The sequence below is a fragment of the Octodon degus genome, unplaced genomic scaffold (assembly GCF_000260255.1).
Source record: "Octodon degus isolate 3935 unplaced genomic scaffold, OctDeg1.0 scaffold00025, whole genome shotgun sequence".
Classification (NCBI taxonomy): domain Eukaryota; kingdom Metazoa; phylum Chordata; class Mammalia; order Rodentia; family Octodontidae; genus Octodon; species Octodon degus.
The window spans coordinates 13,551,688-13,576,198 of record NW_004524601.1 but is presented as its reverse complement, the minus strand read 5'-3'; the positions used below and the strand labels follow the sequence as shown (position 1 = coordinate 13,576,198).

Here is a 24,511-nt window from a genome sequence, read left to right as displayed (position 1 = left end):
GGATGTTGCTTATATAAACAGAAATTGTTTGACTCTTCTCTCCGCCTAGAGAGGATGGTGTGCACTCCAGTATTTACTCACCACGGACACTAAGTAGGAATACCTAAGGCCACTGGGTCAGAAAGTTGCCAAAGGGCGCGGAGTGTCCATCCGATTCCAGGTCTTTGATTCAGTTCATTCCCAAGAGGTTACCTTGGCTGACTAACCAATAGATACTTGGTGGGGCTTAGTCTCCCTGTGTTTGTTTTTCTAACAAAAAGCAACAGTCTTGTTTTCTCAGCATCACAAAAATTAACGTCTCTGTTATAGAAATGACTGGAGGAAGTGGTGAAGAATTCGTACCGTGCTTCAGCTGCCTAACTTACAATGTCTTGTGCTCAGAAGTGGTCGCTTGTTCTTGTTCCACCGCTACTTAACGTGGTCACTACTTAATGCGGTTGCTTCCTTCCCTGTATTTGCATCCTCCCATGTAGTTTCAGGTGTCTTGAGCCCTGACCTTGTGGGGGCCTGAGGAAGAAATCCGTTCATTTATTCAATTATATTTGTTCAAAACAAGTATTGATATTTGAGGATACAGCAAATAAACTGGAAAGTGTGCCGCTTCATGGAGTTCATATTCTAGTTGGAAACAAAAAGTGAACATAACAAGAAAATTAAATATGAGGTGTGATCAAAGTAAACAGTTCAAAAAACTGTAACCCGAAAAGGCACACTGCCGCCAGTGCCCCTCAGAATTGCTCCACTGACCTCCCGCACACTTCTCTCCGCCACTGCCGCCGTCCCCTGAAGCAGGTCTGTAAGTCCTCTCTCCTGTGGTTCTTCCTGAGGCGTGTCCAGAACACCGGTGCACGCTGCTACGGAGTGCACGTGGTGGGCAGTCAGGCTCTTCCAGACAACATTGTGATGTGTCCTTGTCCACCTTAGTCGCTGCCTCAGTTTCCCTTGGGACTTGCCGCTCTTTCCCAAAGTCGAAAGGACCATGAAAAGCACAAGTTTTGAGTTCATTCAGGACGTCAAGGCCGCCACGACAGCATCTGAAGACCTCAGAACTTCTAGCAGCGCTCCAGAGAGGCAAGAGCCGTTGTAGGACGTGGGTGTTGAAATGGGGAAGTATTTGGAGGGGGATTCATGGCTCTGTGTCTTTTTCTGTAGTCTTCTTTTTTTCTTTTGTATTTTAGGGAAGGGTCTACAGGGTGTTCAGGGTCTCACTACTAGATCAGACTCATAGTGATCCGCCTGTTTACAGCCTCCCAGGAATTGGGATTACAGGGGTGCGCCACCATACCCAGTCTCAGTTGGGGGCAGGGCCAGCACGGCAGGCTCTGGGATCAAACACCTGGCTCCTGCACCTGCTTGCAGGAGCTTTAATCCACTATTTGTCCAGCCTCTGTAGTCATTTTTGAAAAATTTAAACGTGAGTTAAATTTAAGTGTTAAGTGTTAGGTGTGAGTCACACCTTGTATGTCAAGAGGAGTATGTGGAAAAGATTACGGAATAAAGTAAGTGCCAGGCGAGCATCGTCGCAGCAGGTCTGATGGCTCTGGGTGTTGTGGTGCCGCACAGCAGGGGCACGTGGCTGTCCTTGTCCCGCTTCTGGGAATATGTTTGATTCATATTTGGTGATGGTGTTGAGCGTATCCAGGGTCACAGGGCTGCTCCAGCTTGCCAAGACTTCTCAGGAGCGTTTAGCAAGCTCAACATGCCCAGCTGGCATTTACACCAGGGCTGTGCCACTGCTGCCTGGACGCCTCCTGCGGCCACATGCCAGGGCCTCTGTGACAGCCTTGGACTGCAGGGCTCGCATGGCCTCCCTGGCTCAGACGCCATGCCTTGTCCTTTGGCTCTGAGCTAGAGGAGATGTGGTCTGGAGGCCCAGGAGGGAGAACTCAGACTCCTGGGCTAGCCTCAAGAGGGTATTTTTCCTGTTTTATTCTTCATCCTTGCTGCGTGTGGTACATCCTTAGCTGTGGTACAGCCCATCATTGAGCCCTTCTGGGGCGTGACCAGACGCGAAGGTGATCTTAGCACATCCGAAACAGGCCTTGGGGCCGAGGAAGAGCGGAGTTCTGAGAAGTCGTCTTGATGAGACTTTGAGGAGCTGGGCAGAGGCCCTGTGGCCCGCTGGGAGGAGAGAGCTCTATGAGGAACAGCGTGTGCACAGACCTGGGGCAGGACAAGCCCAGCACAGGCAGGGAAGTGTACGGAGGAGTAATGGGTCAGCACGAACGTGGGCAGAGAAGCAGATACGAGCCCCGTGACACAGGGGCATCAGGATCGTGTTTGACAGTAAAGATGGCCTGGCTCACTGGCGCCTGGCGGAGAAGTGTCGCCTTCCCGTTGCTCCTGGGAGCCCGCTTCTCATGGTCTCTGCAATTCAGTGTGTCCCTTTTCCCCCTGCAGTCTTTGTGCAGCCTTCTTCATTGTTCTTTCCTCTGTCTTACTAAACTTTGGCTGAGTGACTTCACACAGAACTTTTAGTGCTTTCGGCTTTTCATCTGCAGCGCCAGTCACCACCCACCCTGTCTTGCTTAGGCAGGCTCTCGCCTTGAGCTGAGCTCTGTCTGTTCAAGGTTGAAGCGAGCCAGTCCCTGGAGGGCGCCCTGCTCAGAGATGCCTGAGCGAGCTGAAGGAGTCCCCTCTCACTGCTGCGCTCCTCCTGTCTCTCAGATCCCTTGAGAACCCGTCTAAGTGAGCCTTGAGCGAGGAGCCCTCTGCTGCACCCGAGTCCGGGTGAGGCGTTCAGTCCTGCCTGGCAGCCTGCCCAGTGCTTTTTCAAAAACTTAAATTGGCACCGTGACATCTGCTGGGCTGTAGCTTGTTCCACTACACCTTGTGCCTGTGCATCCAGGGTCCTTACTAAACCTGGGTTGAATGCCTTTGAAAGTGAGTGATTTTTTTTTTTTTTTTTTTAATGATTCTAAAATAAGATGAGAAATTGGGAAGAAAAGAAAAAACCGCCAGGAGAAATGCCTTCAGAATGAGCTTGCGTTTGTCCTAGGAGCTCGGGTCTGATTGATTTCTTCCCACTGGAGAGAAGGGGCCTTTGGGTAGCATGAAGGATCCCAGTCCAAGTACTAACGGCTCGGTCCTGTTCTTTCTCTATTCAGTTGTCTGTCATTGCGCTAGTTCTTAAACGAGCAAGGCTCTTTTACAGTTACCCATTTCATTAGTTTTGTAAATCACACTCACTGAAGCCTGCAGCCCTAATGGAAATCACATTACTCTCCTCTTTGGAGAACATGATATTGTCTCTAATTTCTTCTTACATTTGACATTTAATGTGTAATCAGTATTTGTCTACCATAAATAAATTTATTTTGGCTGTCACTTCAAAAACACAAACTTTGAAAAATTATTTTTTGTTTTGCCTTTTCCAGTCTAAAGCCAGTAAGAAATTTTGGGTCCAATTCTGGAGCTTAAGTAATGTGAAAGGGCCTTTTCTGTTTTTACTGAATTTACTTAATCTTTTCTTTTTGTTTAGCTCAGTGCCCTTTAGTTGCTCTAAAAGGAAGCTGTGTGCTGAGGCTGAAATGCCGTGGACTGAACTGTGAAGCACTCTGCGTGCTGTGGTACGGAGTGTGTGACTGTGTGGTCTTCCTCCTCGGAACCTGCTTTGCTGTTCCTAGCTTCTTTCTAAACGTTCAGCTCCCCAATTAAGTAGGGAAACTGTACTCGGATCCTGGGAGAAACTAACGAGTCTCCTTTGTTGGTGACTCCTTTGTCGAGTCATCATTGTCTTGTGATGGCAGAAGTACAGTTTTACATTTCATCTTTGCTCTGATGAATTTCCTTATATATATTTTTTTCTTTTAGGAAGTTTTACTATGATGTATTGTTTACTCAGAATCTCCAGGTTAAATACTCTCAGGAAAACAAAAGGAAAAGTTAGGTTAAGTTCCAAAATTAAAAGGAACTCTTAATATTTGTTTATCGATTTCGTGCTATAATTTCCAGTGGCCCCTGTCAACACCCAGCAGTTGTTGTCCCTTTCTAGGGACTGGCGGCTTCTGGTCACATCCTTCCTCTCTCCTTCCATTCAAGCTCCTGCTTGTTTTCTTCTCTTCTGTCTCCTCCCCCAGCCCTTCCTGCCTAGCTAGTATCCACACGCCCACCCTCGGTAAGCTTGGGAAAGCACAGGGCTGAGCTGGAAACAATGTTGGCTGTTGAGCTGCCTACTCTGGTAGGCACAGAAGACAAAGAGGGAGAAGAATGAAACACCAGAGTACATCGTGTGTGCTCAGCCGCCAGCACAATAGAAGGTCCCCTCTTCATTGGATGGAGGCAGATCCTTCGGACCAAGAGACATGACCTAAACTGAAGGGCAGGCTAGCATTTTGTGAATTAGAGATGAGAACAGGGCATTGATTTATTTAATCGATATGTGCCGCTAGGGATCGAACCTAGAGCCTTCACAATGGGCTTTATCCCTGGCCTTTTTTCATTTTTTAAAATTTTGAGACAGGGTCTCACTAAGACACTGAATTACCTGGGTTAGGCTCAATCTTGAGATCCTCCTGCCTCAACTTCTCAGAGTGCTTGGAAGTAGAGGTGTGCATCACTATACCTGGCTAAAGAAAGGACATTCTGATGGAAGAAATAAGTGATTACATAGTAATAAAATGGGTTGGTCTTGGGTAGTAACCAGTGACCTCTTTACAGGGCAGTATTGGCCAGGGCTCAGCACATTTTCTCTGTAATGCATCAGATAGTAAAAGCTTCTGTCTTTGTAGACCACGTGGCATCTGACACAAGCATCAACTTTGCCACAGTAGCCACAGTAGCCATGGGGGACCCAGAAGTGGGTGAGCATGGCTGTGTCCCAGGAAGACTTTTATTTACAAAGTGAGACAGAGGGTCAGGCTTGGTATGCAGGCTGTAATCTGCCAGTCCCCAGCATGACAGATGATTAGTAGAGCTGGTGGTCAGATCCCAAGAGTTTGAATGCCAGGATAAAGTGTGGGAAATAACTGATCTTCTCTTTAATGAAGCCGGGATTGTTCTTTCTCTTTCCCGTAAGTTTTAAATATATAGATACTTAAATTTAGGACCTGAGGCTCTTTGTTATTGTAGGATATTTGCATATGTAGCTGTAAACTAAGATGTCTCTGTGACTGAACATTTTTTTGCCTCGTGAGCGAGCCAAATTTCTCAACACTCCCAGGAAAGTCCAGCTTGGGTCCTAAGCAGAAATTTGGCCTCTTTTGATTCTTATTGGACAGTCTCTGTAGGAGTGAATCAGATCATCAGATTGTGCAAAACAAGAAGAAAGACAAAGGCTGGCCCTTAGGAGATCTAAATTAAAAATGTCAATGTTCTGTGACACATGTCCAAAAAAAAAAAAAAAAAAATCAATGAAAACTGATTCCAGAATAGATACTAGCTTCGTACTTGTAGATACTTATACAAATTACTATACACCTTAAGTCTAAATTGTAATTCTAAGTCTATGTAATTCCTTAGATTATTATATACTATAGAGAGTTATTTTGTTTCAGTTGTAGTTAGTTACTACCTTTATTATCAGAAATTCTATGGTACATTTTTCCTGTTTTCCCTATGAATAAACTTCCTCAGTGGTGTTTGACTCATGGTTCTACCCCCAGGTCCCAGCTAGTGCAGGTCTGCGAGGCATCAGTCACGAAACCTTTGTAGAATGAATTGATGTAAATGAATGTTTCTGATTCTCCTGAGCAGTTTTATTCTACTGTATTTTTGTTTTCTTTTTTCCTAGTTCTTGTCAGCATAAAGTCTTTTAAATTCATTTCACGAAATATTTAATTAAAAAATTTACCTGTGATAGAAGGATTTCTCTTTCCGCATTAGATTCCTATAGAGAAAGCAAGGTTGTAATGTACTGAATGGAGCCATTGTCGACCCTTGCAGCATAAAGCTAGCTTTGTGTGAGAGAAATCTGAAAAAGGAGAGGGTTTCTCTTTATGCAGTTGTAGCCTACATACGGGCAACGACATAAAAGCATGCTGTCCAATTCTCTTGGCAAGAAGTGGGATTGTAGTTTTTATCCACCTAGCCCATTTCAGATGTATGTGTCACCTAAATATATTTTTAAAACCTGGTCCAGCGTGAGTCACCCATCTACAGCAAAGCTGTAATGTAGTGTTGGTTGTAATGTGCTTTTGAAAGAACATCTGTTTATCCCTCTTAATTGTTCTTCAAATGGTAGCATTTCTTACTACCCAACAATGGTTCATCTAAAGTCCTGGCAGGAGGTAACCAGCAGCCTCAGGACATAGCTTCTAGACACGGATTTTATTTTTACTTGTTTCCCTCAACATTTAAATTATATGTTTTCTAAGAGCACAGTTGAAACTATTTGATGTTGAACCGTTTTACAGTCCGTGGTGGCATACTGAAAAGAAGATTATGTGGGCAAGACGTAATGATTATAATTAAGTGACAGAGAGAATAGTGTGTTCCTAGGAAGCGGAACAACACAACGGAGAAGAGTAGGTAGATAATGGAGACAGTGGCAACTCGGGCTGATAATTACATATTTAATCCTGGAATCTGCCTGGTCTAAATGCCAGAGGATTTTTGGTGGAGGACAGAACTGGTAAGGGGGCTTGTGGGTAGATGCTGCTTCTGGATGCTTGTGATGTTGGCCTGACCAAGCAGTTGATACCACAGAAGTCAGACGTGTTCTGGGGAAGTTCTTTTTTTTTAAAATTAATTTTATTGAGAAAGAAATAGCAATGAGACAGTTTCAAAACAGGTTAGTAGGACAGTTACAATAATTAATACATTGCATATTGTTGTCTTTGTAGCAGTTATTCATAGTACAAGATGCAGGCATGATATCTTGTCTAAACACTATTAGTGCAAATCTTCTCATTGAACTAAGAGAAAGTAGCTGTATATCTGTCCTATTTTGTATATACAGATATATATATTTTTTTTTCCACTACAAAATGGTTCTTCTTTTATATGTCCCTTTTTTGTTTACTTTTGTCAGAGATGAGTATTCCATTGCTGTTCAAAAATTGTAGATGCGTGAATTCAGCAAAATAATCCAATATAGTCCAGTAGTCCATAATAGTAGTGGGTTATCTGCGGGACAGGCAATGTCAGAAGTTGTTGACTTGAGCCTTTTGCAGCTCAGCATATTAATATGGCTTTACTTTTTATACCTCGTGGTTATACTTTTCTGCTATTATTAGGACCAAGATAAAGCAAGACCTATAAAACAAAAAATGTAACTTCTGTATCTGGCAAGGTCAGTCACATCCCCTCAGGTTTACCCTGAAACCCCGTACTGCTGTTTGTAGATCTTCTGTCTGTGTCAGCCCTGTGGGTGGGAGCAGGTCACCCCTCCTTACTTTATTTGGATGCACACGAACTTCCCTTATCTTGAATCACTTTACCCAGCTCTCAGTCAGGTTATTATTATTTTTTTTATGTCAGTGCTTTTGCTGGGCACTGTGTAGAGTGGGTGAGAGAAGAAAACCGTTCAAGGATAGGGAAAAAAGGCTCAAGAACAAGAAACAAACCTTTGCTTCTCTGCAGGGGCTGGGAATCCCAAGCAGGTCTACAGAATGTGGCAGCAGGACCTGCTTATGGGGTTGGAGGAATGTACTAGCTGTTCATTTCCTTGTCTTAATACTGGGAAGTGAATGCCGTACAGTTCACGAAGATGATGTCGTGAATTTCTAGTGCTGGCTTGAGACCTGGATCCCATAGAAATGGACGCATATTTTAAGCTCATGCTTTATGATGTCAGCTTTCACTAACTGGGGTTGGGGAGGAAACTGAGAAAAGAGTTGGCTGTTTTTTTTTCTGAGTCAAACTGGAGAGGAGCTGCTGGTAAGGCTTCGTGTGTACCAGGTCTGCAGAGAGACAGAGGACGTGGGTCGGTACCTGGGACCTCATTAGAGAGGGTGGCTGGGGTCTTGGCAACCCAGATAAGACCTTGGCCAATCTTTTTATTTCTCCAAATACATTTTCTCATCAGATTTGCAGCATTATATGTGAAAAATAAAACCATACATTATGGATTAGGGGACACTTAAAAAAACATTTTGTGAATCCAACCCAGCTTCAGATTGTCAGGTTACAGGGCCTTGTTCTGGCATCTGTTCTTTTACGAGCATGAAACAGATGGAAACTACAGTTATTTTGTGAATTTAACTTCAGACGCTACCACAGATTGGAATTTTTAAATGCAGGGGCTCTGATAATTTCTGAAATTGATGTTTGAAGCAAATGAATTAATAAAAATGCCCTGTGGAATTTCACTTTTTAATATGCCATTTTAAGCACAGTTAGTTTCGATAAACCAATTATGAAATTTAAACAAGGAATCCTAATTCCCTTGACTTAGGTCTAGGTCTCAGTCTCTCTGTCTCTGCCTTTGTCTCTCTCTCCCTTTCTTCTCATATCTAACATTATTTTTCCTCTTTTCTGTTATACAAAGTAAAAAGGTCTATTAATAAAATATCCTACATCTATATTTTAGGTGACTGCTTTAGAAGCAAACATCAAAAACTGAATCCAGCTGCAACCCACAAAGAGACTTCACAGGAAGGGTTCTGATAAGCTGTGAGATCCGCTGAGGCTTCTCTTAGCGGGCCCAAGCCCCGAAGGCTTAGCACTGAGCACCTCACAGGCACGAGCCCTAGACGCGCTAGGAGATTCAGCGCCAGTGCTGAGGAGCTGCGGTGCATCTTTATTTACATTTTGATGTCCTGATCGAGTCGCTGGCATGCATTAGCAGGCTCCGTAGGCCAGCGGTTCAATACATGTATACATTTTGATGAGGGGCTAAGTGGCTGAGGGAACGATTTTGAATTGATGAGCAGCCGGTTGTCTTCCGTAAGCGTAGCTCTTGTCCTAGATGGATCCGCCCAACAGCATCTGGCCCAGGCCAGCAGGTCATAGATATCGCCACCTTTTATTATTTCGCCAAAGGTTCATTTTCCATTTAGTGTAGTTTGGTCTGTGTGTGGCCAGGAGATGCTTTTAGCGTTTCTTTTGCATTTATGTTAAGAATTCAAAATCCAAATGATGAGTGCAGTTAATTTTGAGTTAATTTTAAATATAAATTTCATTTTAATAGTTTGACCTGAACACAGCCATAAGGTGTGGAAATATATTGTTAGACAGTTTCCTCATTTCTCTATTGGTAAAATGGCCTAGATAGTGTATCTTTGCAAAGCATACTGAGAATTTTTAACAATATACTTACAGAGCTTGGCTCCAGGGACATATATTCATTCCCAGCTCAGTAAAATATTTGGATTTTACATGAGTGAAACATGACTTTATTTACTGTAGAGGGAGATCATATAAGTGGACTGAATTTATTATGTGATGGAAAAAAAAAACCCTGAAATAGCTGAGGAACAGTTAGAGTTGGAGTGTGAAGCCTAACTGGTCCCTTGGTACCTGGTGTTCCTAAACTTTTTCTAGAAAAAGTAGTGACAGTGACGACTGCGCACCAATAATTTGGCCTCTCACAGGCTGTTAGGAAGGCTGAAGAGGCAGAGGCCTGGATGCACGTCTGTTACCTGCATTTTGTCTTGGAATCTCTTCCTCTGACTGGATTTGAATCTGGTCTTATGTCTCGTAGGGTACATGTTCTTAGCGGGTGTATGTTCTGAAAAACACATCGTTAGGTGATTTAGTAACAGTGTGAACCCCCTGAGTGGATTCAGACAAACCTAGCTGGTCGAGCTCCATCGCTCGATGGTCTTGGTGCGCAGTCTCGGTGCTACCACCGGGTGACCTGGTGTGTTTCACTGTCACTAGTTTGGCACAAGCAGAAGTACAGCCTGAAGTAGTGATAAAAAGGCGTGACATAACAAATACGCTGTCTCGGTTACTTTTCTCTCATTCCTGGGACAAAATACCTGACAAAATACTTACAACTTTTCTTTTTAAGGAAAGAAAGGCTTATTCAGCTCATAGTTTGTGGAGTTTTCCGTCCGTACTGGCTCCAAGGCAGAGCGGCACGTGGCAGAGGGCAGCATGTCACGGCAGCGGAAAACGGCAGAACAGCAAGAGCAGTACGGGTGGAGCAGCGGCAGAGAGCGAGCCTCTCTCCTTCCCCTCTCCTGCTTTCAGGCTCTCCACCCCAGGGTGGGTGTAGCGCTCACGCTCCTAATCCCAACATTGGATCCTGAATTGTCACAGCCTCTAGAAGCTTCTGTTGCATTCAGGCTGTCTGTCCCGGGGTGGGTGTAGTGCTCACACCCATGGTCCCAGCCTTGGATCACGAATTACTCCCAACCTCTAGAAGCCGCTCCATGACTTCATGGGGCTTTGGGGTGACATTTAGACACAAACCGTAACGTACACCAACCAGAAACATTGTGTATGCCCTCGCGCATCATGGGCTGCCCATAATGGTGTGCACTACGCCTTTGTATTACTGGCAGCGCAGGAAGCTTTTGGTACAGCAGCCGGACACGCCTGTGAGTCATGCATTTCCACATTACAGTGGGTTTGATGCCACTCAGTGGGAGGACCAGTGGCCTTCGTGCAGGCTGTCAGGACCAGAATGCTGTGCGGCCCATAACTGTGTGAGGAAGTGCTGTCCGGGGAATTAGCAGTGTTTTTTTGTAGACAGTTTATCCGTCTACAAAAGTATGAGGAAACCGCTCAACAGTATATTGGGATATCTATGGCTGTGAGTGTTTGGGTCAAACAATTGAAATGAGTTCTATATTAAAAACGGACTCAAAATTAGCTGCAGTCAGCTCTGCTTTTCCAGGGTACGATTCTGTCTTCTTCCTTCAGTTCTTCCCAGCTGAGCCCTCCAAGCCAGGGATGAGGACTGCTTTTAAGAATCTAATCATGTCTACATCGTGTACTATGAATAACCACTACAAAGACAACAGTATGGAATGTATTAATTATTGTAACTGTCCTACTGACCTGTTTTGAAACTGACTCCTTGCTACTTGTTTCTCAATAAAATTAATAAAAATAAAAATAAATAAAAATAAAAACATTAAGACCTAGAAAAAAAAAGTCTAATCAGCTAGACACGATGTAGTAGGGAAGGGCACAGGCTTGGAGGAGGGGTGCTCTGAGGCGCTGTGGTGTTCTCTTCACCTGTAGTGGGTTCATTGTGGCTGATTTTCCAACCTCGCTTACTCTGCTAGCAGTGTGAGTAACAAAGGAAACGCGCCATTTCTGTAAGAGAGTTGGTTCATGAGCCGGGGGATTGATGCACCTGACAGTTAACACAGAGGCAGCTCATTCACCTTCACCGCGCTATAGGTCTTAGTATGGTTAAAGCTGTTGGGTAAGAGGACACACATTAAAGTGTGTTTGTGTTTGAGTATAGTGTTTGTATAGGCGTAAGCTCATTTTTAGGCGCTTGTGTTATTTGTAACTTGCTGGACTGTACCTGTCCTAGGACTGAGTCACTAACTGGAACAATTTTTTTTTTTAAATGTGTCTGATCTAATGGCAATTTTAAGGTTTCATAAAGTTAGGGTGGGTAAGGCATAATGACACTTTGTTAGCACTTGTGGCTTAGTGAACATTGACTTGGATTTTTTGACATCCTATTCTTTTTTTTTGTTTTTGTTTTTGGTGCTAAGGACCAAACTCAGGGCTTCCAGCTTGCTAGGCAAGCATTCTACTGCTGAGCCAAATCCCCAGCCCCTAACATCCTATTCTTAATTTAAAAAAAAATAATGTAGAGGGCTGGGGAGATGGCTCAGTAGTCTAAGCACCTGCCTGGCAAGTGCAAGGACCCAGGTTTGATCCCTGGTACCACATACTGCGCCAGCCACCGAAACTGGGCATGGTGCAGCACAACTGTAGTCCCAGCCCTGTTGGAAGCTGAGACAGGAGGATCACTGAGTCCGAGCTCTGTAGTGAGACCATGAGCCAAATACATAACTAAATAAAAGATATTTTTAATATGTAGGATTGGTCTAAAAAATAACCCCATTAAGTGTTTCTTTCAACAAACCAATAGAAATTAGTAGTTCAATTATCTTAGCTACCGTGTGTGCGTGTGTGTGTGTGCGTGCGCATTTTCCCTTCTTTCTTTTCTCCTTTGCATAATCTGAACGACTACTTTGAAGATAACAATATCCGATATATCAACCATACTTGATTTCTTATCATCTTGCTTTGAAATTTTGTATCTTTTTAATGTTTTTTAAAATTTTTATTTTCTTTAAAGTTAAAAAAACATTACAGTGCTGGCCCAATAGCTCAGTGGATTATAAAGCCTTCCCCCCGAGGGTGCGAGATTGAGACCGGGCTTGGTGGCACATGCCCTGTAATCCCAGCTCTTGGGAGGCTGAACACAAGCGGATCACTACTAGTCCAATTCACGTAGTGAGATCCTGTAGACCCTGTACTAAAATTAAAAAATACAAAAATATAATAAATAAATAAATTAAATTAAATTAAAACAAAAGTATATGTAAAGTAAAAGTTATTCTGATTATGCAAAGGTAGCGCAGCATGCAGTCCTGTGGCCTTGTTTCCTGTCAGTATTCTGTGATGTGTGTAAAGTGCCTTCCCACCGTGGGTCAGAAAACTTTAGCACTCATTAGCATGCTGTTAGTCTTATTTGGCTTTGTTATCTTACGGCGCTTTCAGCCTCCCAGTTTTTCTGGCGTTTGTGGCCTCGGAGAGCAGTGATTTAACCCAGAGGCAGAAATCTAGAGAGTGACAGAGAAGGACCTCCACTGATCGTAGAGCCCACCTACAGGGGAGGAGAAAACCCCTCGGCAGAGGCTTGTTCCTGACAGAAAGGTTCTGTAGCGAGGTGTTGTCATTGGAAAATCTAGTGAGCTCGTTGTCAAGATCAGTCATTGGACAGCTGGGGAGATAGCTCAGTAGAATAAGTGCTTGCCTGGCAAGCGCAAGGTCCTGAGTTCAATCCCTGGTACACGGTTGGGGGGAGCTCTGTCCTTGAGTAAGGCTAGAAGTTTAAGCAAAAACCAGATTTGATTCTCATTTTTTCATTTGATGATTAGTATGCTTTTATACAGTGTGTAATGATTTTTTGATATTTTAGAGAAAGATCTCTGCTGATATTTTGTGTGTCTGGAACTGAAAGTCACCCTGTGCTTCCAGACCACCAACTTAAGCAGCGGGCCAGGCACGAGTGGTTCTTTTAGATGGCGTTTTAATCTGAGACTTTGTAGTGCTTTGGAATTCGTATTAAATTTGTGTAACTTTTGAATTCAATAGCTTTCTTCACTGGGACCAAGCACCTGACATATACAATTTAGAGGAGAAAAGATTTGCTGCGGCTCATGGTTGTAGAAGTTTAAGTCCATAGTTGACTGGTTTTGAGGTGGAAATACTGTGGCAGAGGGGCGTGGCAGGAGAGCTGCCCACCTGCTGGTGCCTGAGGCAGAGAGAGCCTAGAGTTGGGAGGGGAGGGGAGGGGAACAGCAGGGAGGGAGGGGAGGGGAAGGGAAGGGGAGAGGGAGGGGCAGATAGGGGAGGAGGAGGGGAGAGAGGAGAGGAGAGGGAGGGGAGGGGAATGTAAGGAATGGGAGGGGAAAGGAAGGGAGGGGAGGGGACTGGAGGAGAGGGAAGAGGATGGGAGGGAAAGGGAAGGGAGGAAGGAAAGAGGAGGGGGAGATGGGATGGGAGAAGAGGGGAGGGGAGGGGAGAGGAGAGGGAGAAGGAGGAAAGAGGAGGGAAAGGGAGGGGGAGGCAACCTGGTGACAGGCACGCATCCTGCCAGGGCTAGCTCCAGTAACCCGCATTCCCCGCCCTCCACCACACACTGGGCTGTGACCTCATGCACAGCCTGAGCCCAGCGAGGCCAACACCACATGATCTGGTCACCTTCCAGAAGCTCTGCCTCTGGACAGAGGCCTTTGGGTGACTTTTTTGACCCAAAGTATAACAACAAAGTATAGCACAGCGTAGCACAAGAACTAGTGAGACAGTGCAGAATCTTCTGAAGAAAGGAACCCTTTATATTTTTCACTGTCCTTTTAACAGAACACCATGGAGCAGGAATAGTGTGCTTTACTATAATGTATATTTAAATTGGAATGCTTTCAGCTTTCTTCTTCAGCCATCCACCAACACATATTTTCCAAATGCGGTGACAGTGTTTCCTTGTTATTCAGACCTTTGAATGCTATCTTAAACGATAGGGTCGAAATTCTAGGACCTAACATGCTGCACTCTCCGGCCCTTTTCTCTTGCAGTGTCCGTGTTTATGCTGAAAGTCCAGGTGAATGACATCATCAGCCGCCAGTACCTGAGTCAGGCCGTCGTGGAAGTGTTTGTGAACTACACGAAGACCAACTCCACGGTGACCAAGAGCAATGGCGCGGTGCTGATCCGGGTGCCCTACACGCTAGGACTCGGCTTGACCATTGTTGCTTACAAAGATGGCTACGTGTTGAACCCACTGCCCTGGAGGACTGGGAGGATGCCCAGTAAGCGCCCCAGTGGTGTTCTGTATTTGCTAAATGTAAATGATGCCACCCTCTTGGGAGCTAGAGGTGCAGTGCCCGAGCGAGGTCCATCCGAGGCTGGCCGGAGGGTTGTTTTGGGGAAAACACTGTCTCGGACTGTTCAGGCTATTATAATAAAATGCCAAAAGCTGGGTGACTCAGGCACTGCAGAAATGTATTTCTCACAGTTCTGGGTGTTGGGGGTGCAGAGGCAGAGCGCTGTCAGACTCAGAGGGCTTTGAGAGCCCACTTTCTGGTTCATAGGAGACCCTTCTTCCTCTCTGCTTTTATAAAGTTGGTACGAGCTCGGTGTACACAGTGACTCCATTCACCGTAGGGAATTTGTGTCTGTGCGTGATGGGTCTTGGTTCCTCCTGTTGCCCCCGTTCTCATCCCCTTTTCAAACTCCCTTCCCCTCCCTGTTCATAAAAGTTGGTTTTCATTTTATCCTTTTGTCCTCATTTTTTTCTTTCTCATCCTTTCCTCACGCCCCGTTTTCCTTTCCTTTCGAGCAGTTTCTTCCTATTTCAATGGCCTTATTTACATTTTCAGTTTCTCATACCAGAGAGAGAATATTTACACATGGTGCCTGATTTATTTTACTTTTTATTATGGTCTCAAAATCCACCCATTTAGTTATAAATGCCTCAATTTTATTTTTCTTTATGGCTGAGTAATAGTCCCTTATATTAAGAAAAAACCCAGGGCCGGCAAGATAGCTCAGCAGACTTAAGTGTATGGACTGGGGTTCGATCCCTGGCACTGCATGCTGTGCCAGCCCCACACCTGGGCACACTGAACTGACCACCAAGACCCAGAGTGGTGGCGCATGCCTGTAATCCCAGTGCTGGGGAGGCTGAGAACAGGAGGATTGTTATGAGTCTGAACTGCATAGTGAGATCCTGTATGAAATACATAAAAAAACAAAACAAAACAACAACAACAAAAAAATCCCTGCTTTTTCTATTCAGTCATTGGTTGATGGGCATTTGGGTTGTTTCCAGATTTAGCTGTTACAGACTGTGTCACTGTAGACATGGTTGTGCATAAATCACTGTAGTGTGGTGCTTTTAATTCTGGGAAAATCTCCAGATGGGAACTAGCTGGGTAGAGTGGGATGTCCAGCCCTTGCCTTCTGAGGAGTCTCCACACTGACTCCCACAGGGCTGCACCAGCCCCTCCAGCAGTAGCTGCGGCTTCTTTTGCCCCACAGTTCTCCCAGCATTTGTTACTGGTTTTTTCCTTGATAAAACTCATTCTTTCTGGAGTGTCAATGAATCTCAGTACTGTTTTAATTTGCATTTCTTGAATAACCAGTGATGTTGTTTTTTAAAGGAAATTAATTCCATTCATGAAATACCCTCTGAGCCTAATTATCATCCAAAAGCCCACCTCTTAATATTATCAACTTGGGGTTTAAGATTTCAACATAAATTTTAGGGGGTCACAAACATCAGACCATAGCAAATACAGAGGCATTTTTTTTTTTTTCTTCTTCTTCTAAAGATGCTTGAAGGAGCTGGGAGATACCTCATTAGTCCAAGTGCCTGCCTGGCAAGCGCAAGCATCCAGGTTGGATCCCTGGTACTGCATGCTGCTCCAGCCCCGAAACCCCAGGAGCGCTGTGCCAGCCACCAAAACCAGGCGTGGTGGTGCATGCTTGTAATCCCAGCTCTGGGGAGGCTGAGACAGGACGATCACAAATCTGAGCTGCATAGTGAGACTCTGTACCTAATAAGTAATACAAAGTTAAAAAGAATTTGAAAATAGTTTTTAGAAAGATGCTTGAAGGAACTGTGAGCATGAACCGTGCTCCATGCAGAGCTTGTCTGCCTTTGGCATCGGAGGGGCTGCTGTCCCAAAGGCTTGGGAAGAAGGGGTGGCCGGGTGACGTGGGGCGAGGCGATGAAGGACCTCCAGTGAGACGCCAGTAAGGCAGCTCCTGGACAGCGAGGCACGTCGCGTGGAGGCCGGATGCACTTGGCAGCGTGGGATGTGGAGAGGCTGACTCAGACTGCGAGAGCCTGGTGGGAGCTGTGACAGTGCCTCTGGTGTCCTGGGACGCTGACACACTCCTGTCCACTGTCACCTAGAGGGGCCATGAGAAGGACAGGGGGAGCCCAGAGACACTGAGAAGAAGGCACGGGGAGGGCTGGTGTGGCTGACCCCGTAACAGACGGTGGTGCCGTGGAAGACACTGAAGTTAGACAGCGTGGAAGGGTGACACGCTGGACTATTGGTCTTTCTTTCTGTGAAGGGACAAACTGAACACTGGCCTTTAATAAAGATAGAAAAATAATTGCAAAGAATTCAGATAAAATGATAAAAGATTAAAGTGTATTGGCATATACCAGAAAACAGAAAGATGAGATGGCTGACAAAATACAAAAAAATAGCCTTACGTGTACTTCTGGCTAAACTAAATAATAAACATTAGGGAAATAAGAGAAGGCAAGAAAAAGAAAAGGAATATTTAATAACTTTAGAGAATACACAAAAGTGTTCTACAATTGAATAATTTTTTTGAACTGGGGATTGAACTCAGGCCCTTGCGCTTGCCCGGGAAGCGCTTATTCCACTGAGCCATCTCCCCGGCCCCTTGTAGCAGTTCTTGAAACCAGACAGGTATTAATAGAAAAAAGAGAGGGAAGTGGGTCAAACAAATACCTCCTGAAATCATTTTATGCTGGGCAGCCATAGCCCATGAATCCTTCTTTCAAGTTCTGGGAGGGCCTCCCACTCCCTGAGCCGGTGCTGTGTTCCAGCAGTGATTGATTTCAAAAGTAGTATTCATACAAATCGGCACACTTCCCTCTGTACTGGTAGTAATGCTCGTTAGGAAAAATAAGGACAAGAAATCCCTCTCAGAACAAGAGCGGACAGATATTCTAAATGGAATATAAAATAATTATGTATGTGGAGAAATTAAAATCACCAAGTATGACTAATATTTGTAGAAAAAAACCCTTAAAATCCTGAATAATTGGACAAACATATTTCTTCTCAGGAAGCCAGGTTAGTATAAAAATTTTAATTTTGCCAGATTGCTTTAATGACTTAATTCATTTCATTTAAAAAGAAAAAAAAAAAAGGCAAAATTTTAATCCTTCAAGAATAAATGTGCAAACCAGACATGGTGGTGCAAGCCTATAATCCCAGTGCTGAGGAGGCTGAAAATAGGAGGACCACTGTGAGTTTGAGCTGTGAGCTACATAGTGAGACCCCATATCAAATACATAAAAAAAAGATTAAATGTGTGTAAAGATACTTAGTAATTTTTTTTTAAAAAAAGAATTGTTAGAGGAAGTTTGTCGTTTAACACAACTAAAATATTAGGCAGATATAGCTACAAAACAACTGAGGTTGGAAATAATATCAAAACAATGAGAGTAGATATCTTTGACTTGCAAAGAATTCCTATTCATTAGTAAGTGCAAAATCTCACTTGAGTACAGTAAATGAGTAGGCAGTTTTCAAAGAAAGGAAATATAAACAATGAATAAGCTTGAAAACTTGCCCAAAAAAAAAAAAAAAGAAAACATTCTCTATCTTCGTTTTTTTTTGGAACTAAAAAAAGACTATTGAGGGCAAGAGGATGCAAATACAGAAATCAAAAGCTTGTGTAGCATTTAATGAACCTTCCACCCTCTGTCCAGTGAGAGCTAGATGTTATTTGTACATTTTCTAAGGGTCCTGATCTGCTCATGACATCTTTCTACAAGGGGCAACTGAGGGGCAGATTCCTTAAGTGGCCCTTTGGGAGAACTCTCATCAGGGCAGGAATAAATGTTCACGCCGCCTACTTCTTTCCCTTCTGCTTCATGTGTACTACAAAGTAATCATTGCACGCAATGGTGAGGCCTGCAATTAGTGAAAAGAAGCTCTGGAAGCCCACTTTGCCATCTCGGCACTGGTCCAGGGCCTTCATGATTTTGTCCAAAGCCAGAGGGTCTTTTTGATTTTCCAAAATTCCAGGGAACTCCTTTTCCATGAGTCCTCTCAGGTCCTCCTTTGTGAAGTAGCACTTGTCCCCAGCAAATTTGTGAAATGTAACCATCATGGTTTCCACGGCGTGTTCCATTTGGGAGGGCATGTTGACTGTTGAACGTTAGCGCGGAGGCGCAGCAGACGAGGGGAGCAGGGGCGCGGCGGTGGTCCCTAGCTTCCTAATAAAGCTCTGTCCACTGAAGAAGCAATACTTAGATTTTTCACCTATGCAAATTCCTACCAAGTGAGTATTCGCAGTGTTGGCAAAGCACGATGGATCGACATTCTCATTCACCAATAAGGTTACTTCACGTTGGCTCTGGGAGTGCAAAATTATTTGGGCAGCTCTTTTGAAGTATGTGTTCAAAACCTAAAATCTTCATAAACTTGAATTCAGTAGTACACCACTGTAGTCTCTTAAAAACATAAAGAGAAATACAGTGGACGGATACTTGTGCACCACGATGTTGGTTCCAATATTTTTATAAAAATAGTAAAATGGGACTAAACCAAGCGTGCAGGACTAGTGTAGTGAGTGGATCTGGAGACATCGACAGCACAACTGTGTGCCCTTCAATTTAGCTGTTCCAGAAAATGTCTAGAGGGAGACAAAAAGACTGACATTGTTGGATGAAAAGGGCAGAGTAAAATCATTCTGGATACAGTATCATTCTTATTAAAGAAGTCATAGAAAAAGCCAACAAAGCGCTGGGGAGATAGATCACTAGAATAAGCACCTGCCTGGCAAGTGCAGGGTCATGAGTTCAATCCCTGGTACCTCAAAAAGAAAAAAGCCAACAAAAAGTTACATTAAAAAATGACTGACTGTAGCAGTGTTGAAATGACCAGCATTTTCTTCCTCCTTGCCACATCTTTGACTTTTCCCCCATATTTTTACTTTTTAGTCAGAAAAAAGTATTTAAGTGGAAAGCAGCCTGATCTGTGAGTTCTAGGGATGTTCGCAGTGCCGGCAGGTTCTCTAGCCTCATGCAGCTGTCCCCTTTCATCTGTGCAGGGCCGAGAAGCCCCCAGATGCGGGCTGCTGCCTGTTCCCTGCTTGTAATCCTCGCGGGGTCCAAGCTCAACCTCACCACCCTCTCTCCGCCTTAATAATCCACCAATCGGTGTAAATGTTAATCTGTTCTGAAATTGAAATCACACTTTCGTTCGGTGAGGCTCTCTCCCTAGCCTGTGTTACTTCTGTCCATGCTGCGTGTGTTTGCGTATGTCACAGAGGAGGGTGCTGCATGAGTTCGTGTTTGGGGAACTCCTCGAGAGTTACTCTCCTGTGATTGGTTAGTTTGGTTTGTTGTTTGTAAAATATTCTTTCGTGTGTGTGTGTGTGTGTGTGTGTGTGTGTGTGTGGTACTGGGGATTGAACTCAGGACCCTGTGCTTGCCAGGCAGGTGCTTATTCTACTGAGCTATCTCTGTGGCCCATGTAAATTACTCTTGTGGCAGTTTTTGACCTGGATGTTAAAATAGTTCAGCCCTGTTTCGGACGATCTGTACTTGGTCATCCCTCTTGGTTATTTTGGACACCTACCAGCACAGACCTGCTCAGCTGCCCCTGCTAAGGTTATGTTGGGTTGTGTCGTGGTTGTGTTGGGTGCTGCTAAGATTCCCCCTCTGCCCCTTTGTGGCTGGTTTGGCAAAGCACATTATATGCAGAAGAGCGTCTCACTTCCCGTAGGAAGAGAGCCTCGAGTTAGGGAGCCAAGAAAGACTCGGTTTCTAAGAACCAAATAACAAGGAATAATTATACAGAGCAAATTTCAGGGGATCAGTTAAACACGTAATTTGATCACTTATAGGGGGGTCATTTATAGGACATCGTTAGTCACCCTGATAAAAACTACTCCCTGCCGTAGAAGAGATGAGTGTACGAAAATGATGATGCCCAGTGATTTCTTCTGACTTTATTGTGTTGTTTTTCATGCATCATATTTCATATTCATACTTTGTTTTCAGTTGTTCTTTCCAACAAGAAATTTGCTTTTTTTAAAAAAAAAAATTAGGACGTTTTATAACAGAGCCTTACTTGTCCTCCTCTTTCCCTTACACTAAATTCTTTAATTGTGCTATATTTCACAGTATATTCATCAGTTACACTTTCGCTGTTCCCACAAAGCCAAGCGAATATATGGCTGTTTGAAGACACTGTTTTGATTACTGGAAAATTAGCTGGTAAGTAAATACTTCTTCCCCACTGAGGAAACAAGGTGACTGGTATTAAGTAAATCAGCTGTGCTTATCGCTTAAAATCTAAGTTGGTCAGCGATGATTAGCTCTGGCTCTGAATCTCTCGGTCCAACTTGTCTTACTAGAAAACTAGATGTGTGTCTCACGTAGTGGGGGTCATCATCTCCCGTCCTAGTCTAGCTTCCCAAATGGGAATATTGAGGTTAGCAAATAATGGTAAGTACTTGTGTGTGTCGTTCTTCCTAAATCTCATCTCTCACTGTGCATTAGTGGTCAGTGAAGTAGGAGAAGTTACAGCGTTCATGTAATGTGGGCTTCGGGGGCTCTGGAGTTACAGGTTACTTCCATTTCGACCTTCTTGGAGATCTGCCTGGGTGGGAGAGGCCGGAGAGGGGATGGTTTCATATGTTCTAGGTAGACATGATTTTCCCTACTTGCACGTCCAAAGAGAAAGATGCAAGACCTCACTTTGGTAATGTGTGGTCCTTACGTTGCCTACCTGCACTCTGGGCATTCTGTGACTCTTATATATTATATAATGTCTTTATTACTCACAATCCTTGGGCTCATCTGTTTCTGTGCTCTGTGCTGGTGAAATGACTCATAAGGGTAGAATGTTCTCAAGGTAGAGTCCAGTAAGAGAGCCATTGTGTGTCATTCTTCTGTTGCTGGAACAAAATACCTGATGTACACAACTGAAAGGAGCCAGGCTTATTTTGGCTTCTGATTTCAGGGGTTTAGTCCATGGCTGGTAGATGCAAGGCCCAAACACCATGCTGGTGGGACCTGACAGAAAAGCCATTCAACATCTGGCAGCAAGGAAGCAGGAGTAGGGGCAGAGCCAGAGAGCAAGAAAGGGGCCAGAGCCGCATGTGGACCCTAGAGTCCCTGCCCGGTGACCCACCTAGACACATCCAGAGCTGTGCTGTCCTCTCCTGGGTGTCTCTCAGGCCAGTCGAGTTGATAATCACAGATAACCATCTTTTGCAGTCATGGTGACACAACTTTTACTTTTAGATGTTATTTATTTTTAAGCTATTAATGAAGAGCATTCAATACTGTTGTTTGGAAAAAATGGAGTAGGAGGCTGAAGACCCAATTACTCTTGGAGTGTCAGGGGATTTGGCAGAGTTCTGAGCCACTGATTTCGGCAGATGGGGAGTTGTGTGTGGAAGGCTGGAAAATGGATAGGAGCTGCACACCTGCTAGCAGAATTATGCTGCTGGGCCTGTATGAAATCAGCTTCTCCTGAGTTCCATGTTAGTGTTGTTTTTAAAAATTGATTTGGGCTTATTTTGACATGTCCTGGTCCATTACTCGCCTCTTCATCTAAATTATATTTTATAAATTATTAATATATTACACATTATACATTGCAGTTGCTGCTGGGATATATAACATGTGCTAATGTGAGCGTGTCCCGGACCCAGCTTTTGCCACACACCAAGCAATGAGAAGCACCTTTTCTGGGCAATCCTAGCTGCCTGGCAGGTCCTCCCGAGGACATCATGAGCTCTTGTGAATTTTCAGAGCACTTCCGGTTACTGTCATCTCATTTCCTGAAGAGGTGGCCTGTTGCTGAGGGAAAGCAGGAAAGGATGGACGCTTCTGATAATGAGGTCTTTTTGTAGAAAATGGACATTTCACTCTATAAACTCCATTCCCTGTTGGGTGAAGATGTTCATTTTGTACAGTGAGAATGAGTTTGGCATCAGTGTGAATAGATTTGTGGTAAAAGAGTAGGAGAAATGGGAAACATTAGGAATATACAAACCTGTGAGAAACTGAGCTAGATATTTTGCGAGTGCATGTCTTCCTTTATAAGAACTTTGTAGGGTCAGCGTAATTAATTCACAAACTTTAAAAGTGAAAGTTGGGTACATAGTACATAAAGTGATCTAAGGGTATCAAACTGTTCCTCAAATAACTTAACCAAACAAATATATATAGTGTTTTAAATTAGCCACTTTTTCAGTTCTTATTTCTGGCTTAAGTCTTAAAAATAAAAACATGATGTTTTGCATTATTCTAAAAAAATTCTTTAAAAAATTGATGCTCTTTTACGCTAATAATTTCAATTATTTCTTCTGCCTTTGTAAGTAATCATAATAAAGTTCAAACCAAAAGCTGTTATTTCTGAGCATTTTTAATTTTAATGATTTACGAGTTGATCCTTGAGTTGTTGCATAAAGTCCAGTGGTTATAGATCGACGCGTATTGTCACTGAGCTCACATTTGATAAATGCTGAACAATAATTCAGAGTTACAGACGTGAGATAATATTCATAGATCGAGTGAGTACTTGACATTTGGAAAATTTGTAATGCACAGCTAGCTATTTGATGGAGAAACCGATCAACACTGGTGTGAGACTGTCCACAATCAAAGACACTTTCTCTTGCAAGTTGCTGAGAATGTGACCCTAAACAGCTGAAGCCCAAAGGAGATTTTTTTTAAGTAGTAGGATCAACTTTAAACTTTGCAATATTGGAAGCTTAGTTTTTCTCTGCATTTAGAATATTTCCCACTCTTTGAATATTGGCTTGATTTTCAAGCAGGATCTCAGTTTGGTCACAGGAGGACTCTCTCAGGCGCACCTGCTGCCACAAGGTCCCATGGGGGCGGGAACAAACCACACAGAACTCACGTCACGTCTTGTCACCTGGGCTTGGGGAGCAGGTCCCTGCTGGGGCAGCTGGACCAAGAGAAGAGTGAGGTGTTTCTGTTGGTTTCCACTTCTCCTGGCACCTGCTGCCAGCTAGGTTTATAGAGATGAAAGCCCGGGTGCACTGCGTGGGTTACAGGTGCCTGTGGTGAAGCCCAAAAGAGCGTGAAGAGAACCTGTGCGGCAGAATCCAGCAGTCTTCGCTGTAGAGGTGCTCTTTGAGATCTAAAGAAAGGAGAGGCGGGGCCAGGGAGACGGCTCAGTAGAATAAGCGCTTGCCAGGCAAGCTCAACGGCCTGAGTTCAATCCCTGGTTCCGCAAAAAAAAAAAAAGAAGAAGAAAGAAAGGAGAGGCCCTTGGGCAGTTCTGCAGGGACAGTCAAAATTATGCAGGATGTCATTGTCCTTTAGAAGTAAGTACGTCCGCTTTTGTTAGAATAAAATGCCCTGCTCAGTGGTGCTGGGCAAATACATTTTGGTTTTTTGCATTTGTTAATGTCGTTTCCTTTCTGCAGATGCCAAATCTCAACCAAGTGTTCAGTTTTCAAAAAGTTTAATTCAACTTCCCGACAACCACCACATTAGCAATGTTACTGGCCACCTCACGGTCCTGCAGCAGTTTCTGAAGGTGAACAACTTTCAGTATACAAGTGGAATTACACTCAGTAAACCAGGTATGTTTTAATTTGTGCGTAATATAGCCATATTTGTAAGAAACTTCACTACATAAATCTTTTATCAAATGCAATTTGTTAGTATAGGTGTTAGAAATTTGACATTTGTTTAAGCTTTGGAGAACACATGCCACTTCTTAAATGTAACTCTCATAGTTGTTAAAATGTTTCTAAGCAATTCTTTTATCCAGTGAAAGAATGATTATGCCAACGTCTTGGATCTGCATTATTTCAAATTAAAAAAAAAATTCATTTTGTTTTAATTCATGGAATTTTATTGAATCTAAAACAAGTAAACTAAGTATAGGTAGTAGTTACAATTATTATGAACTTCGCACATTAAAAATACACGTAAGTGGGAGTTGGTTCTAAAGACACTGGTGCTTTTTTCCCCATAGTTTGACTTCCTATCCAATTTTACCAACTGATGAGTTGTGTCAGTGATTGTAAAGATATTAAAAAGAAGCAAACATATAGATGGGAATAAGCTGCTGTGATTTTTCTTTTTATGTATATTCGCTGTCCTCTCTTAGATACGTCAGTAAATATCGTGCCTGTATGCTTTCTGGAGTCA

General features: G+C 43.7%; 1 protein-coding gene and 1 pseudogene across 1 annotated transcript in view; one reads left to right on the top strand and one right to left on the bottom strand.

Annotated features, from left to right (window-relative positions):
• Window positions 1-24,511, top strand: part of Fam171b (family with sequence similarity 171 member B) — a gene marked incomplete at its 5' end in the record, with an annotated part of 69,352 nt that overhangs the window by 29,447 nt on the left and 15,394 nt on the right. Inside the window, 3 exons of the mRNA XM_023712337.1 lie at window positions 14,160-14,393; window positions 20,492-20,584; window positions 23,779-23,937. Of these exons, the coding sequence (XP_023568105.1) occupies window positions 14,160-14,393; window positions 20,492-20,584; window positions 23,779-23,937 (486 nt within the window). The remainder of the gene's footprint in view (window positions 1-14,159; window positions 14,394-20,491; window positions 20,585-23,778; window positions 23,938-24,511) is intronic.
• LOC101590945 lies at window positions 18,068-18,543 on the bottom strand (annotated as a pseudogene).